The 18115-nt window shown below is 39.3% G+C and overlaps 1 protein-coding gene across 1 annotated transcript in view; it reads left to right on the top strand.

Moving 5' to 3' along the window:
- Positions 1-338: 338 nt before the first annotated feature.
- Positions 339-18115, top strand: part of iqsec1b (IQ motif and Sec7 domain ArfGEF 1b) — a 32468-nt gene continuing 14691 nt past the window's right edge. Inside the window, 5 exon segments of the mRNA XM_048173224.1 lie at positions 339-1428; positions 2987-6347; positions 12335-12608; positions 13420-14678; positions 16861-17022. Of these exon segments, the coding sequence (XP_048029181.1) occupies positions 6289-6347; positions 12335-12608; positions 13420-14678; positions 16861-17022 (1754 nt within the window). The 5' untranslated portion in view covers positions 339-1428; positions 2987-6288.

Here is an 18115-nt window from a genome sequence, read left to right as displayed (position 1 = left end):
TTCTTCCTATTGTAAAGTCATGCAGTGTGAAACCTTCTATCGCCGGTCCATCGTGCAGTTTGAACACAGCAGCGACTGGATGCTAGCCAAGATAGTCATGCAGTGTGAAAAGAACAGTGACCCGACTACTTTGAAAATCGTGCAGTCTGAACTCGGCTTTACTGAATGAATGACTCGATGACTCACTCATAAAAACAGTGACTTGCTGCCACCTACTGGCAGTTTTAGTTTAATATTTAAAAGTATCACTTCGTTTTACCGTCATTGCATATTTCTCTATTAAACATTTTTTATATAAAACATTATTTATTTTATAAAGTTATTCATAAACGTAAAAATATGCACTGGAAAATCAATTTAGGGGACAAATGTTGTCCCTTAATGGAAAAGGTGTGACTGCAGTTGAACTGGAAGAGAGGGGGCACGCAGAAGGATGGGAATCCCTTCAGGGGGTACTTCACGCTAAAAAGTTTGAGAACCACTGCTCTAGTGTGGTGACGAAGTGGAAGACCAAAGCCTGTAAAAAGCACCTGACCAAGACTGACCCTCCAAAAACGAACTGCAAGGAAGTTATTTGCTCTTTTAATCAGGATCCAGGAAGCAGAAATGGTTGTTTTGCATTGGAATGGGAATGTAACTCTGCAACATTTAATCCATCTCAAAGGCCCATGAGGGAAACCGTGATGGAGGACCACACGTGGACAGGATCCCTCAGATTAGAGATTAGGCCTGTGAGAGAAGCCAAAAGCATGTTTAAGCTCCATTACAGCGTATGGGGGGAGGGGACAACAAACAGTTCAACGTCCCCCAACCAAACACGTTTAGATGTCCTTATATGGATAGTGTTATTCAAATTTGTCTGCAAACTTTACAAACTAAACAGGAAACGGTTATCTGTCAACCAGGATGGACTTGAAACTTGCTCCATTTAAGTTGTAGATTAATATTGGGTGAGTTTAAATGCTGTTGAGACATTAGATGTGGGAGAATGAAAGTATTTGCTGATAAACAACTAGCTAAGCAATTAACTGGAGTTTACTAGTCCACTGCTGCAACTCAGACAGGAACATCACTTGTTTTTCTGTTTGATCAGGTTTAAGAAGGGTGCAAGGAGCACTTAACTCACAGAGGCTTAATGTTCTCTAATTTACAGCTGGACCTAAAGGCAAACATGCTGCTATGATGTGTGTGTCTGCGTCTCAGTGCTGGGCTGGCTGTCGGGTGGATGGCCGCTGCCATATAATTATGTGTACATGAAATGAGGGTGAGGTGCATTGCAAAACCCACGTTAAGTGCCTTGGGGTGGTCATTGAAATCATTCTGTACTATTTTGTAATTGTTGTTATTGTTTTGTAGCTGTATAGATTACAGAGTGGTTGTTACTTGAAAACACTAGTCTGTAGAATTCTGATTTCACATCAAAACAGAGTTTAACACTCTGAGGTCTAAAAACGCGCCGGCGCGTTTTGCAGGTTTTTTTTCACATTGCAGCAAAACAGACTTAAAATACTCTGTCATTTTTTGTCATAGAGACATAAGTAATACATCAATTGAAACTATAGAATATCTCCTTTTATTTGTATACACTCAGAGTAAAAACAAAATGTTGTGCTTTTTGTAAAATAAAGAAAACTAACATGATGCGTGATCTCTCATCTCCCTCTGAACGAAGTCCAATCTGATAGTTCTCAGAAAATGAAGTGTAACTTAGTGAATACTAATCACAAAAAATTCATACTTATGTCTAACAAAACGTTGAAATGTCAGGTTTTAAATCGTGCAAGTCAAATCGAAAACAAACATTCTGTGTTTATGTAATCTGTATGAAAAGAGAGCCATGTCAGAAGTCCGTGATTCAGCTCATTACCCACTAATGCGGCCACACCCACGGAGCCAGCGCTATTCACAGGCAAATTCAGAGACAACACATGCATTCATCATCTCAATCGTGTATTTATTGCCTTGAAAATTGTTTATCTGGATGAAAAAGCCATGGTTAGCGATCTCTGGAAGACATTCAGTAAATTCCTGTTTGTTTTCTTCTATTGATAAGTTTTAAGTGAGTTTTTGTTTCTTTAGCGCCCTCCGGCTGTAGTATGAATTGGTAAACACCATTCATGGAATATCGTCTTCTTCTTAGGTGAATTTGTGGACTAAAATGCACAGAGCGCCCTCCGGCTGCAGTATGAATTGCAAACACCAGCGCTCATAGAGATAACAATGAATATTAAATAAAAAATAACTCCTCTGTATAGAAAATTGACATAAACATATGAGAATCCTATATTTCTCCAAATGTGCATGCTTTTAAACTAAAAGCCTATATTCAGACTCTTTGCATCACAGAAATACATTATATTTTAAAGTATAATATAAAACCATTATTTTATATTGTAATAAAATTTTTCTGTATGTTTCATATACCATGATGAGCTTGAGACATCACAGAAGTTTTTTTTCACAGCCTACCTGACTGAAATGCCTCATTAATATGCAAGTCTTTTCAGGTCATTACTATTCAATTCTTTTGTCTTCACAGGTGAGAATGAGCCATTATTCATGGAGATTCACGCCTCCTCGCATACCGTGTTTCTTGGCAAAAAAGTGTCTTACAAAAACTAAATCAGTATATTGTTATAAATGAAAGAGTAGTCAGCATAATTTTTACATAATTTTGAAGCAAAAACTCTAGTCTACAACCTTCAATACCCAAAAGTCTTGTGAACACAGATTTAATATACTTTTATTGGCCTTATATCAGTGACTTAAGTTTTTTGTTTTTTCAGTAACCACGCATAAACGTTATTCCTTCAAAAACACGAACATGTACACACATGTTCCTCACATATTATGGTAGCCTAGTTTGTGCTGAATACAGTGTAATGACACTTGTGTCATTAATATGTTTATGAACAACTGAAAAAAGCACAAATGTCAGGGCATGTCAAAACTTCTCCAGGCCCCAAATCAGCCTCAGACTCCAGAGGGTTAAAGGGATTGTTCTCTCAAAAAAGAAAAAAAAAAGGTCATCATTTACCCACGTCATTCCAAACCTGTGTTACTTTTTTTTCTTGTCGAACATAAAATATATTCATTATATTCACAAGCCTATGTATGTAAGCATTATATTCAAATGCACTATATTGTGAAGTTGTTTAGACCCATATTCCCATTAAATTTCATTATATGTAAAATGTTATTATATTATATTATATTATATTATAACTATTGAGAAGGAAAGAAATGAGTTCATTATCCATAGTGTAGATAACATGTCATTTCACACCAAAATCCATTGCAGAATAACACTAGGGATTTGTGTCACTGCAGACAGATTTCAACAATGAGGTTTTTCCAGACAGACACAACTGAAATCATAGATTAAGCCATTCCGTGACATCAGCCAGTAATTTAATTCACACTTGTACTGTAGATTCACATGGTTTTGCTTCTTAGGAATCAGCAGTGAGCTAACAGGAAAAATCAGCTCTTTTCAATTATACTGTATTTCTTTTCCACAGTCATCTGAATTTGTTCCATGGATTAAAGATGAGAATGAAGTCAGACCTGGAATGACACACTGGCTCTGTCCTCTGTCTTTCGAGTTCACAGGAAACTCAGCTGTCTGTCAGCCCAGACTGCAGGCCGAGAATAGTAATGAAAGAATAAACGACAGCTGGTAAAGAAAAGGCAAGAAAAAATAGTAACTTCACAGCAAATCTAGAATAAAATAATACAAATAATAATAAAAAAGTATATTTATACTTGTTAATTTAAATCAGTGACTCATTGAATCATTAACATTAAACCGATTCCTTCAAGACTGTTTGTATGAGTGAGTCATTGAATTATTCATTCAACATTCATATTTTCATTCATCTATTTTCGTAATCTTAAAGATTACGTGTTTCTTCAATTTTGTTTGTATTGTCATTGTTTGTGGTTGCTTCTTCAGTATAATTAATAGCCTATTGTCATTTATATCCATGCACCCCTGTGCAACCCATTAACCACCCATTTACAGCTGTCCACTTGTGATCGGCTCATCCTAAATGGATGCTAATACAGAGTGTAAATGGAAAGGCCTGTGAAGGTTCAAACTACCGGGCATTTTTTTTTTCTTTTTTCATGTAGCAAATATATAGTAGAAATGGATGTTTTCCATGGTCACTGTGGTGTTTTAGCCGTAGTTCCGGCTAATAGTGTCAGATAGGTGGACCTAGAACCAAATGAATAAATTTGTCATGCTATTTTCCTTGAAGCCTCGCTCTGACAAGCAGGAAAGATTTTATTGCTCCCCAAACCTTTTAGCATTAAAAGATTTGAGGACCTCAGTAATGAACTCTGTCATGTGGCTCTAAAATTCACAGTGACCTCCTATTTTGTATACAGAAACGTGTAATGGGTTTTTGCCTGAATGACTTCAGCTGCATTCATTTGTACATACAAAGTAGCAGTTCATCAGTTTAGTGATGTTTTGTTATTTCTGCATGTGTCTATCTTATTCTGTGACTGCGTTTTAGGAGTGAGTCATATGCTATTGAACGCATGACTCCTCTGACTCATTAGATGTCCTGTCCTCGCAGATGCTTTTATTTATTCCATGTGTGCCGAGACATTACCAAACTGGCCCGTGTGATCCGAAAGGCCACACGAGATCAGTATTTCAGCTTCCTGCTGTGATTTTTCCCTCATTGCTGCTTTGCACTTCAGAGCTGAAGATCTCTGACAAAGAGCACATGTACATCTTGAGGCTACCATAGAAGAACAGATGTTGATATGGCTGTCTGGACCCCTTTGGTCCAATTTCAACCTGTTTTAGTCTTCCTTCAGGGAATCTTAGTTCAGGAAGAGAGCAAGAAACAGGAAATAAGAGGGGCTCTCACTAGGGAACAGCTTTGAGCTTTTACTCTAATTAGAGAACATCACTTCTCAACCGTTAGACACCAAACTCCAAGATGTCACCACCTGGAAGCTATTCGTGTTTGCTTTTTCTTTACCGTTTTTGACGAGACTCCTATGCAAGTCCACATTTGAGAGGTTATTTTCTCTGACCCAATGGACAGTCCAAACTGCACACTTTGCACACTCGGGCGGGTGATAGCATCTGGGCTTTGCCTGTGTGACGCCCATTGTTTAGGTAATGATGTCAGAAAGGAAATGCGTAAGCCAGGCCGCCCTCTTTATGTAAGCAGACGGGAGGAGAAAAAGAAGGAAAAGATTATAGAGATGTTTTTCAAACTGTTGGCTATAAATACGGCTCTGTGTGTGTTTTTAGACCTCTTTTACTAGACAACAGAGCCGTGTCTGTGAAAAAGGCGTCAACTGGACAATGTTTTGACATTTGGATGTACTTTAGAATGTTTTTAGGTGTTTTGAGGCTTTTTTACGTTTGAAAGGAGAGTTCACCCAAGAATGGAAGTTTATTTACTCATACTCATGTTGTTCCAAAACCTGCATGACTCTTTCATCTGTGAAACACAAAAATAGATATTTTGAAATGTTGTTGTTTTTTCTTTCACCCAAATCATGAAAGTCACTGGGGTCTTTGGTTGTTTGGACAAAAACAGTTCCACTAAAGAAAAGAAAGCCAGTTTTTTTTTCTTCTTTAAATCACTCTGAGGGATCAGAAATCCACACAGCTGCTTTAGACCACATCGTTAGGACAAAAATTAGAAGTTTCAGTTGTAAGTTTGAGAAGATTTCATCATAAGTGTGTAAACTGGCCATTGACTGAGCAGCTGGCTGCACTTCTCCAGTCCAGACTGTAGCGTGTGTGCCACACGTTATGAGCTCATATTACCGCAGCCGTTGAAACCTGAGAAAGAGCGGAACTTCCTCCATCCAATCCATCCAGTTTTAGTCCATCCTGCGATCGTGCTATTTATAGACTCACATCCTTTTGTCATTCCAGAGGGGCTTCCCAATCCCTTCATGGCTTCCCAGTCTGTGTTTTTTTGGCTCTGTTGCTCCAGACTCGCCGGGCCGGCCCATTCCCTCCTCTTTGGGTCGGGCTGGTCGTTTATATTCCCGCCATCACGTAATTAGTTTTCCGGACTGTGGAACTCCCTCCCCTTCCCTGCACACCCCTCAGAGCACCCCTTCCACAAAGTCAGTGGAAAAAAGGAGAGAAGGAAAGAGCGCGCGCAACGGAGAGGGTGAGGATTTAGTGGTCTTTAGTTGGACTGAGAGCGTGCGTCTTTTTCCTATGAGACGGCTTTGCCTGGCAAGGAGATGGGCAGCCACAGGCCAAAGGGATGTTGATGTTTGTAGGGATCAGAGATCGACATGTGGTGTTTGCACTGCGCTTCAGACAGAAGCCAGTCTCTGCTGGAACTGGGGAGCTGGTAAGGTTTCGATGTGTGTGTAACATAAATATGAGAAATGTGTTTTAAGTGTGTCTCCACTGTGTTCGTATTCATTGGGATGGGGTGTATCATTGTATCTGGGGTGTGTTTTTAAGTAGATCACAGATGTTTTATGTGGCATTCACCTCCGTTGTTCTTTGTTTCTTTTTACCTGCTTTGAATTATAGGGGATCTTCCTCTATTGCGCAAACCTCTCCATTGTTGCTCTCAGCACACTTCTGCTTCTAGTTGTGCGGTTGAGTGATGTTTCAGTTGATCTTGCACCGGATAGATGTATTTATATCTATGTCATTTGCCCAAAAATTTGCTTTGATGTCATTGTAGATTTTTCCTTTTCTTGATGACTTCTGTCCATCACTGATTGTAAATGCTGATAGAAGAATATCTTTTTGCAGTGGGGTTTCTACCTCAGCCAATCTGTTTTTATTGCTAATGAATGAAGTATTTGGCATTACCAAAAAAATAATAGCAAATAGAGATATGTGTATTTACTGTGTAAGAGTAGATCCGCCCCATTGAAATTCATGTAATACCAGAATAAGCTCGGTGATATTAGTAAAGCAAGCTTTATTTGAACAATAAGTGCTTTATGCAAGATGCCGGAGCATTTCCCAGTCATCAACAGGGCTGCATTCATGCGACGTGCCACGCTTGTGAATGGAGCCTGACTGGTCCTCTAATGCTCTCAAACTTGGAATTAGAGTATGAGTAACCTGTGTTAACAGCACAACATCATCTTTCTTACAAGCCTTGAAAAAAATATTAAGCAAAAAGAGTTTAGTTTATAGAAGCTTTTACTGTTTTTAACCTTCTAATGTTCAACATACAGCATAGAGAAAAACTAAAGTCAGGTGTAAGGGTGGCAATAAAAACCTTCAGAGCTTGAAGATTCAAAACATGAAAAAGACTCCAAAAACAGCACCCAAGAGTTCAAATGAAATGTAGTTTAGGTAAGTGAAATGTAAATGAGCTTGTTATTTTACCTCATTAGACTCAGCATCTGTACCTGAGCTTCACGGTCAATTAGATGAAGTACAAAGTTTAAATAAACTCAGCAGAAATGGCCGTCAAAAATAATTGCATAGTAATTGCAGACTCTTCCGATTGTTGGAGGGATGAAATGTAAATAAAACTGTTTGAACTTTAATTGTAGATGACTGAAATCAGTAGTGCTTAGTTCCTCTTTGTATTGGCATGTTGTAAGTCAATAGTTTCTTGGTTTTGAGTTTCAAACAAGTAATTTAGCACTATAAGATAGAGGTCTTCTTTTGAGAGTTCCATTTAGGTGAACTCCAAAGGGGAACGCAAGAGACGATGCGTTTCATCTTCTGTCAGATCTTAACACCTCACCATCTTGTTAGCACTTGTGTTCTCTTACCCTTGTCAGAACCTCCCATAACTCTCTGAGCTGGACGTGACTGGAGCCCAAACTAGTCCTATAGAGGCGCCTCATCTTGCTGCCTAATGAGACCCTCTGGAGAATATAGAACTTCGCCAGCTGTCTTGAATTATAGATTTGAGTATGACAGAGCCTCAGTTGTCTCCACACTTCACTTAGTTTGTTAAAATCAGCTATCTATATAGGCCCTACTGTAAACTACATTTGAGTGTTAGGGATAGTTTGGTCAAAAATGAAAGTTTTGACATCATTTACTCACACTCATGTTGTTTAAAACTGAACTATCCTTTTAAAGTTAAGGCTAAGGCTAAATTTCTGAAATGCTCATTGGTGCCCCTAGTGGTCTGTTTGTTTCATTACAAGAATGCAAGTTAGATTTTGACAGACTTGCGGCCAGATTTATTAAACAGGGCAAATTAGCGTGATAGCGCAATCCCATAAAAGTGCAGATGGGAGTGGAGAGTTCTGCGGGTGATTTACTGATGATGCTTTTTTTTTGGGAGTTAAATAATGGTGCAAATACCAGTAAATTGATTAGCACAAACCTTAGTAAATCACATTGCGTGATTCATTTAAATACTCTGAAAGGGAAACTCCCACAAATGTATATGCAGTAAGGTCAGCCGCAAAAATAACTGTCCACGCCTTTTCAGTGCAAATTTTTCACTGCATGTCTTTAGTAAATCTGGCAGTAGTTTTTTTTAACGCCAAAAGAGGGTTTGTGGCGCAAGCTGTTAGTAAATCTGGCCCATAGAAGCTAATCTGTGTTCGTTTTAACAATGAACCTATTTCTAATTAGTGTTTTAAACACTAGGGTATAGATTTGAGAGCACAGCCCTCAACTCAATTAAAGCTGACTTTTTTCCTCATTAAATTCAATTTGCTGTTCCGTTCACTGTCTTATAAAATAACATGAGGCAGACAATTAATATGAGATCTGGATTGCCACTCACTCAGCTTTGTCCTTCCTTGTAGTTTAAACTTAGTGACTCAACCTTGAACATTTAGCCCATTGTACTGTAGGTTGTTTTGCTCTGAGATGAATGGATGTCCTCCATTTTAGAAAGTTGTCATCACTGTGATGATCTCAAAACACTTCCAAGTATTTATTTTCTGATATTTTTCATTGAATCTATTCACAGACCTGTCATCTGGCATCCTCGAAGGATTTTAAATCGCTTGTGTTCACAATAATTGCGACTTTTTCAGACACCATCATCAATCACAGTTTAGGGGGAGTCAGACTTTGAAAATACCCTGGCTCTCCTCAGAGAGATGAGAAGGCAACCAAACAAAATGAAAATTGTATTTGCTGCCACCCTTCAAGGGACCCACTGAGAGCTCTTTCAGGAGACATCAGGCGGCAGACAACGAAAGTCATTTCGAGCCGTGTGGCCATAGTACAGAGATGTGGGGAAATTAGCTGCCAAATTCATCATCTGAATTACCTTGTGCCGGGTTTTCAAATAATGTACAATCACATGTAACAAGATTTGTTCATCTTCCTTTATTACCAAACACTGGCTGGGCAGTAGTATTTATGTGTGCATGTAGCAATACATGAAACAAGGCCATTGTATTAACCTTTATATCTATATATAACCTCTGACTTTACCCATCTTACCCCCTCATTAGCTGTGTCCTTCAGAGCGGCAGGTGGGCTTTATGTGTGTTCACTGACTGTGGGTCATGTCTAGAGGTAACATTGGCACTCGGAGACATCTCAATGTGCTCTGCATGATAATACAGGCAGTACTAGGGTTGGGAACGGTGAAACTTGTGCTACTTTGTCTACAGCATGGAACAGACAACTCTATCGCTATTATTGACTCTTATGATTTGGTTCTTTTTAGTCAATAATAAACATATAGTACATCCAATGTGTTCCAATTCTACGAACAAATGACTCTGAGTCGGTTCTTTTTAGTGAATCAAACATATACAGCTTTAAAATGACTTAGACTTAAATTAGTGCAGTTAACAACTGTTGTTCATTTTGATGTATAGTTATAGATGCACATTATGATTTTTGTCAGCAGTATTTTATAAAATTGTTTATTTCATGTTGTTTTTTAATATAAAGATGTAAGGCCAATTATTGCACTTTTTGAAATTTATACTGTTATTTTAGTATTATTTATGTATTATTATTATATTTTTTTTGTTCTTGTTCTGTAACTCTTTAATTTATATTTATTTCAGTTTTAGATTTAGTAATATTAGTATGTCAACCTGAAGTTATTTTATTTTAGTTAGTTGCCAAGGCAACATTTCTAATTTAATTTTATTTCCGGTTATTTCAATTAAAAGAAACCATTTTTAATATTTTTAGTTTTAATTAACAACTGAAATTATCTTAGAATTTTAAAATGAAATTTTACTTCTTTTTCCCCCAAATATTTATTCTATTCTGTGGATCCAGAACCTGTAAATATATATATTACTGTGGCATGCTTTGTGCCATTTGGAGGGCATGCAGGTGACATCCACTTAGTTTTCTTGTTGTCTCTATGCACAGTAATCGATTCTACGGCCATGACCTGTGACTCTGAGGAAACATGTTTATGTCTGGTTGTTGTGGCGACCTCCCCTTTTGAATCTGTAGCTCAGACTATTTTTTACAGAAGCAGTAGGTGAATACAGACCTGTCAAAAGGTGTGAGAACAGTCTATATCTTTGACTTGACATCTCTCTGGCATATCCTCTGTATGTCATTTGATGATCACTGCACTAGCTCCAGGGGTTGTATAAGGGGTCTCATCGGCTCAATAGAGCCTGCCGCCTGAGGATATTACTTGTTGAATTCAAACTACACCAAGCTCTCGTATTGTCTTATCCAAGATTGCAAACGCCTGCAAACAGAGGCAAATGCTCTGACTTACATATATCCACACCTCGGTCACTTCCCACTATACAAGATGAACAAATTCAATCAATCTGACTGTCAGTGTTCTCATCTCTGTAATACTGGGTGCTCGACTGCACACTAATTCATTTAATTAAAAGAAGAGCGCTTAATCTAGAAAGTTAATCTGCTGGCACTTAGCTGATGCAAGGATGTACAAGGAGTGTAGGGATGAGAAGCAGTAAACTTGCAAAACAAACATACCAAGAGAATTCAGATTTAGCTTTGAGATCTGTATCAGGCCAAGTAGGATGTCTTCCTGGAACAATATTTCTATTAAAAATGCAATTCTATCTAAGCATGCAGTGATATTAAAATTCTGGAAGATACAGACAACCTGATAATTATATGGCTGATATTATCAATCTCTACTATTTTGATTAAAAAAATAAAAAATAAATGCTAAAAATAAAATATGTAAGCATTACAGATTATAATATTCAGTAATATAGGGATGCACAATATATTGATAGATCAGATGTGTATATAGCTGATATCTATCAATATATTGTACATGTTTTCAAAGTCACCTATACCTGTCATCTCTCTTTCACCGGTGTAACTGATATTGCATTGTAATCAAACAACCCTCATTGTACTTTGACCTTTCCAAGCAATCACATTAGAGGTGGCGTGGTTGAAGTGTGTGATTGTTGTCTGTTTATGAACGTGTCTCAGTTCTCTTTCTACTCATCGCCTCGAGCAACAAAAGTCATTTGCCGCAGCAGGTATACCTCTGCTACGGTGTTGACAGGTAGGAGTTATGCTGTTGATTCTCTGCGCTATGGCCCGGAGTGTGTCGTTTGGTGTGTAAGCATGATGTATGTGACAGCTGACACTAGACTGCTAGAATGTTTTATCTTAGTATGCAGTACTACAGAAATTCAGGCACTAAAACACATGCTATAGACTAGAGGCTGTATGTTATAATAGTTTGAAGCTCCAAGATTACACCAAAGTACTAAGGTAAACACTAACCTAATCAATTTAAGGATTGTGTAAAAGTAATGTTAATGTTTCTGAAGTCTGTTTCCTGAACGTCCAGTATGCATTGTTTTTCTGAAGAAAGTGTTTTTGTTGCTCTTTAATTATGACAGAGATGCGCCATTCCACAGTGTGTTGCTATAAACATAATCGTTTGCTTTTATACCTCCACACTAGTTATAAAGTTCATCTCGTAACCTCACGTGTAAGCTTGTGGGAGTGGATAATGGGATTTACAACGAACTTTGATTTGTGTCTGGGAAAACAGGGTTGCGTGTGTTGTATGTACTGTAAAGAGCAATTAGTGCTGGCTAAATCTTCATATTTCTTCATAGTTATGAATCAGAATTTGCAGTCTGTATTGAATGGTATGCCATAACAGACCATGTACCATGAAGTAATGACAAGAAACATCTTTCTGTTTCATGCAACAGAACAGTACAATTCACAAACAAACGAGTCTGTTCTTTTTAGGAAATCAAAAACATGCCACACAATAAGTGTAGTCTGATTCTCGAACAACTGACTCGTTGAATCTTAATGAGAATTGAATTGATTCAAAATCCAAATCCCTGCTGGTATGCCTCAATCAATTGACAATCCGAACTGTTTATGCTCTTTTTTGTCTCCTCTAACAAACAATATGAACTTATGATTTACTTCTGTTTCCCTGTACAGTGTGGAAGGTGAGGCTCCGGGTAGTGAGGCGGGCCCCTCTCTAGAGAACAGTGGTGGTTACTTACGAGGGCCGGTGAGCCGCAGTGCCATCATCAGTGGCGAGCACTTCGACGGCCCTCCACTGTACGTTCACGAGGTACGGCAGCGCCCACGGCGACCTAAACTCCAGCATTCCCAGTCGATCCTACGCAAGCAGGCAGAGGAGGAGGCCATCAAACGCTCCCGATCACTGTCTGAGAGCTATGAACTCTCCACCGACCTCCAAGACAAACAGGTAGAGTTCTTCAGGATCTTTAACTGGAAGGCTACCAAGAAACCATAAATTCTCCACTGACTATTTGTATTCACATTGCGATGAGACTTTTTGGTGCAGAGGGAGTGTGATTGAGGTTTTGTGGCTTCATCTTATACTTAATGCACTTCCTCTCAAAGGACTGTCTAAATAAATCTGGTTTATTGTAGTTGGGAGAACATTAATTCCTTCAAGTTGCTTGTGGTGACTGCATGTCTTTCATATGATGTAATTTAATACACCCAAAGCCTGATATGAGATCAATGAGAACCTTTTAGGATTTGGGAGAAGAGAATCGTAACTCACTGCATGCAGAGAGAGTGATTCGTATTCAGGGTGACGACGTTGTGGTACTATCCAGAGGCGTGCTGCCCACAGTCTCTGTGTGAGGTCCCACAGAGCTGAGAAATGTGATTAGTTCTGCCCATTCTTCAGGCTAAAAAGGTCTTGGGCTGGCTTTAGCATGAGTGGGTTTCTTAGGTACCATGCTAAAGGCGTTTTTCAGTCCTCAATACCTTTAAAAGGGATGAAATGGTGAGTTTTGTTCATCCTACCTGGCAAAATATCCTAGCTTTATTAGTCAGTACCATGTGTGGCATTTATTTGTCTTTTTTATTAATGTGGCTTACCATTTTTGGCTTGAGGTTTGGTCAAGTCATGTTGTGTCATGGGAGGAGGTCAAAATGTTATTTAAGTCCCATCTACAACAAAATTAAACTAAAGAAGGAGGGACATTTGCACATGTGGGTTTGCTACTATCACTAAAAGTGGTGATCTTTGCTTGTTTCCACAGGTGGAGATGCTGGAGCGCAAGTATGGAGGGCGTTTTATAACCCGACATGCTGCTCGCACGATCCAGACTGCCTTCCGACAATATCAGATGAATAAGAACTTTGAGCGCCTCAGGAGTTCTATGTCGGAGAACCGCATGTCCAGACGCATAGTTTTGTCCAATATGAGAATGCAGTTTTCGTTTGAAGGACCTGAAAAAGTCCATAGTTCCTATTTTGAGGGGAAGCAGGTGTCTCTTACCGACGATGGTTCTAAACTAGGAGCCTTGGTGCAATCGGAGCGAGGGGAAATGGTCCCCGCCAACATGAAGTCTCCAGCGGTCCAGAGCGATTTCACAGACGCCATTACAGAGTTGGAGGACGTTTTCTCTCGACAAGTGAAGTCGTTGGCAGAGTCGATAGATGATGCTCTGAACTGTCGCAGCCTACATGGAGATGAGGGACAGCCAGAGTCAACCAGAGTTCATCCAGACATAGAGCAAGAGGTTGCCTACCAGGTCAAGCCTTCCCACAGCAGTGACCACCGGAAGCGAGATGAGATGACAGCGTCCTACAGTGATGTGACACTTTATATAGATGAGGAAGAGCTCTCTCCTCCTCTTCCTTTATCACAATCAGTTGAAAGACCCTCTAGCACGGAGTCAGATCTTCGTCTACGTTCTTTGAACTCACAGGACTACTGGTCTCTAGCTCATAAAGATGAAAAGGGCGACACAGACACTAGCTGCCGCAGCACCCCATCTCTGGAGTGTCAAGAGCAGAGATTGAGAATAGACCACCTTCCCCTGCTCACTATCGAACCTCCCAGCGATAGCTCAGTTGAGCTGAGCGACCGCTCTGACCGAAGCTCGCTCAAAAGACAGAACGCTTACGATCGGGGCATCGCCAGCCAGCAGGGCAGCCCAAAACACATCCCCTCCCACGCGCTCCCACCACGGGGACCGGCGAGAGATGACGACGCTCCTCGTCATCGGCCGCGGCAGCTGGAAAGCCACCTGGCAATCAATGGCACCGCCAACCGGCAGAGCAAATCCGAGTCCGACTTCTCTGACGGGGATAACGACAGCATCAACAGCACTTCCAATTCCAATGATACCATCAACTGCAGTTCAGAGTCTTCATCCAGGGATAGTCTTCGAGAGCAGACCCTCAGCAAGCAGACCTATCATAAGGAAACACGCAACAGTTGGGACTCACCAGCGTTCAGCAATGATATCATCCGCAAGAGGCACTATCGCATCGGCCTGAACCTTTTCAACAAGTAGGTGAAGTATATGAATGCATGCTTTTGGTTGTAGAAAGGTAGTTGGGAAAAGAGTATGTGAGTGGAGTGGAGAGACAACAGTTTACCCACCTTGTGCAAAACATCTAGACTGGGTAACCCCAGCCTGATCTGCCGGCGTTTGATTTCGCCCAGCAACTCACTCTGGAAAACCTGTACATTCATTTTTACTGCTTCTGTTACACTTTTGCGGGAACCAATCACAGACTGGCTTATCCACCTTGCTTGCTATTGGCGGGTATAACACGATGACGATAGAGAAGCGATGGCAAGCACGACCGTCAATCCAATTCCTTTTAACCTCTCGACGATGCTGAATGATGCTGAATGACAAATAAATTGCTCGAGTGGGTGTAAATACCACTCACTTTCATGTTTTTTTTTTTGTTTGTTTTTTGCACAACCTGTAAAAATTGCTCGATGCCATTGCTGCTTCTTCAAACCGCAGATCAATGCTACAAACCAATACAAACTAAACCTGTCTGGTGTTTTCGCGTCGCTCTGCAAAGTATGTCACCCGGTTCGTTGATCTGATTGGTTGAAGGACTATCCAATTGTGTGAATAATGCTCATTGATCACACCTCTTGTGCAGCAGAGAATACATACAGACTCCCCAGACCAATGTTCAATTTTAAATTGAGCTTGGTCTGGTGATAGCCATCTGCTCCAAATCCACTCCTGGTTTTCCATTACTTGCTTTAATCTAAACTTGCACCCAGTTACTGTAAAGGCACAGTCACATTTGCAAAACTTTGGATAAATTTTGCAGACAAAGCAGGTCCATTGTCCATTATCAATAGTGTAGCGAAACAGCATGATCACAGCATACTAACATGATCGCTTCCTAACCAAGAAGCTTCATATTACTATATTCATTACAATATTCATAATACTATATTCATATTCATATTACTGCCTCACATGTCCCTCAAGCAAAATTCTTGATTATGTGGATTCCTGTTGAGCTTAATTCATTTTGCCTGCATTGTAACCACACCTTAACTAATTTCCTTACAATAATGAGAGCAATACACAATGACATTTGCACTTCATTTAAGAGATAATGACGCATTACCCAACATTTGATTGCATTTGATAGTATTTTTTAGTCATGTCTACACTCACGTTTACCTTTCCTTCTTTATTACAATATTTCATAAATTTATCTTGTATTTCTGACACATTTAAGAGTTTGTTAGCACATTACATTATGTGAACTGTAGCTGTCACGCTATTGTATTATATGTTACACATTTTGTAAACTGTAAACATTACATTTATGCATTTGACAGATGTCTATTGAATATGGCCATGCTCTACTGTTTGAGCTGCAGCCATACAAATATGATGCTCCTCATTCCCACGCCACTTGCATACACTGGTTTGGAGTGTCATGTTTCAGTTGCATCGAGTAATGATTTTCATTAGCACCAATCGGAGCTGTGTTAATAGCTGTGAAAGATCTGAGTGTGCAAGCAATGCCGGGAGCTAATGTTTTTTCAATTATCATCTAAACCAAGCATACAGTGCACAATAGTCATGTGTTTTCCTTTTCCAGACATTCATTATAATTTTGGATCATTTATTTATTCAGTGCGTGCCTGTGTGAATGCATGTTGTGCTGTCTGTTTGATTACCACTCCGCGCTCTAAATTTGATTAGCGATCAAGCAATTAGAACTGTGATGAGAACACTATTAGTTTAGTTGGGCTGCTGATCAAAAAAGCACACCGCCCTCATAACCACAGTTTACCATCTAACTCTTTGTACTTAAGAAAGACAAACAAGTTGAATTCTTTTTAAGCTTCTTACAATAGTGTAGGGATTATGTTTGATCATTTATTTTGCAATCATGAGGTATTTCAAATCAGATTTCATTTTTTATTGAATGGATTAAGGTGCTTGCTTGAAAGTGCTGGGACCGTGCATGTTTTTGTTCCAGTATGTGTTTGTGTTTGTTCATTTAAAGCTTTGTTTTAAGGGGCCTCTAATCTTAGATGATTGTGGATTTGCCTGTCTTTGCACTGGGCCATTAAGTTCCTTTTAATCTTGTGTGGTAACGGTTCAGTCACAAGAACATACTTGATCTGAGAGCTGCTTAGTCACACATTGGGACCAAATGCACTGTTCAAACTCTTGATCTTCTTTTGTTGTCTCTAGGAAACCTGAAAAGGGCATCCAATACCTGATTGAGCGAGGATTTGTCCCAGACACACCTGTGGGAGTTGCCCATTTCCTGTTACAGAGAAAAGGGCTGAGTCGACAGATGATTGGCGAGTTCCTGGGCAACAGGCAGAAACAGTTCAACAGAGATGTTCTTGAGTATGTTCAGCAAATTTAACTGGGTTAATTGGGTATATTGTATTAAAAAAGAATCACCCAAAGTGAAATATACTACAAAGACAAGTTATTTCAATTTGAAATAACTTCTCTTTGTAGTATATTTCACTTTGGGTGATTCTTTTTATTTATATATATATATATATATATATATATATATATATATATATATATATATATATATATATACAGTAATTTCCATGTGCATAACCATTTTTTACCTAAATGCACAAAAAACAAATTATCCATCATGATAATCATTTATTATATGATGCTCCTTTGTAATTTTGCTTTTCATTATCATTCACTATCCTCGCCACAAAAGAATTAATTAGTTAAAGCCAATATCACTGGAGCCTGTATGAATTTGTGTTCCCTCCTGAGACAAACTGAGCACCATGTCTAAGCCTTCCAAGCTTTTGTGGCTTTGAGCGCATGTGGGATCAAAGGTAGAAGACATCATAGTCCATTGTCTCAGAAACTGGCTCTTTACAATTGTACCCACAACCATTTAGTGTCCTCTTTTTAAAATGAGTGCATTTAGGATCAAAGGTGGAAAACATCACGTTCTATTGTCTTTGAAACTGGTTCGTTTTCATTGTAACCACAACCATTTGCTGTAATTGTTAGTGACCCTGTGAAATTAGTGCGCGCATGACAAATGATTATTCCAGCCAAACCTCTGTTGGGATTAAAATGTGAGAGAGGGATGATATATGGACTCTTTCTCTGCTTTATACTGCATATATTGACTGAGGTGTCTGGGTTCATGAAGTACTTTTCTGACACCGTGTGCCTGAGAATGAATCAACTCATTTTCACTCTTAAGTTAACTCATCCTCCCTTTTCAGTTTGAAAGTAACAGTCAAGATAATGGGGACAGATAAAGGCATGCAGTCTGTGTTCAGCTCAGTCTGACAGCACTTTTTTTAAAAGGCACTTCCTTGAAATCAGTAAATCTAGACATCATGTCAGATCAAATGCACTCTGAGTATCCCTGGAGCAAAATGTCACTCCGATTGCTTTGTATGCCCAACGATTGTGATTTAGAGACTGATAGAGCTTGCTTTTATCT

The sequence above is a fragment of the Megalobrama amblycephala genome, linkage group LG21, assembly GCF_018812025.1.
Source record: "Megalobrama amblycephala isolate DHTTF-2021 linkage group LG21, ASM1881202v1, whole genome shotgun sequence".
NCBI lineage: Eukaryota > Metazoa > Chordata > Actinopteri > Cypriniformes > Xenocyprididae > Megalobrama > Megalobrama amblycephala.
The sequence above is the reverse complement of the archived record's forward strand: the minus strand, read 5'-3'. Positions and strand labels throughout refer to the sequence as shown.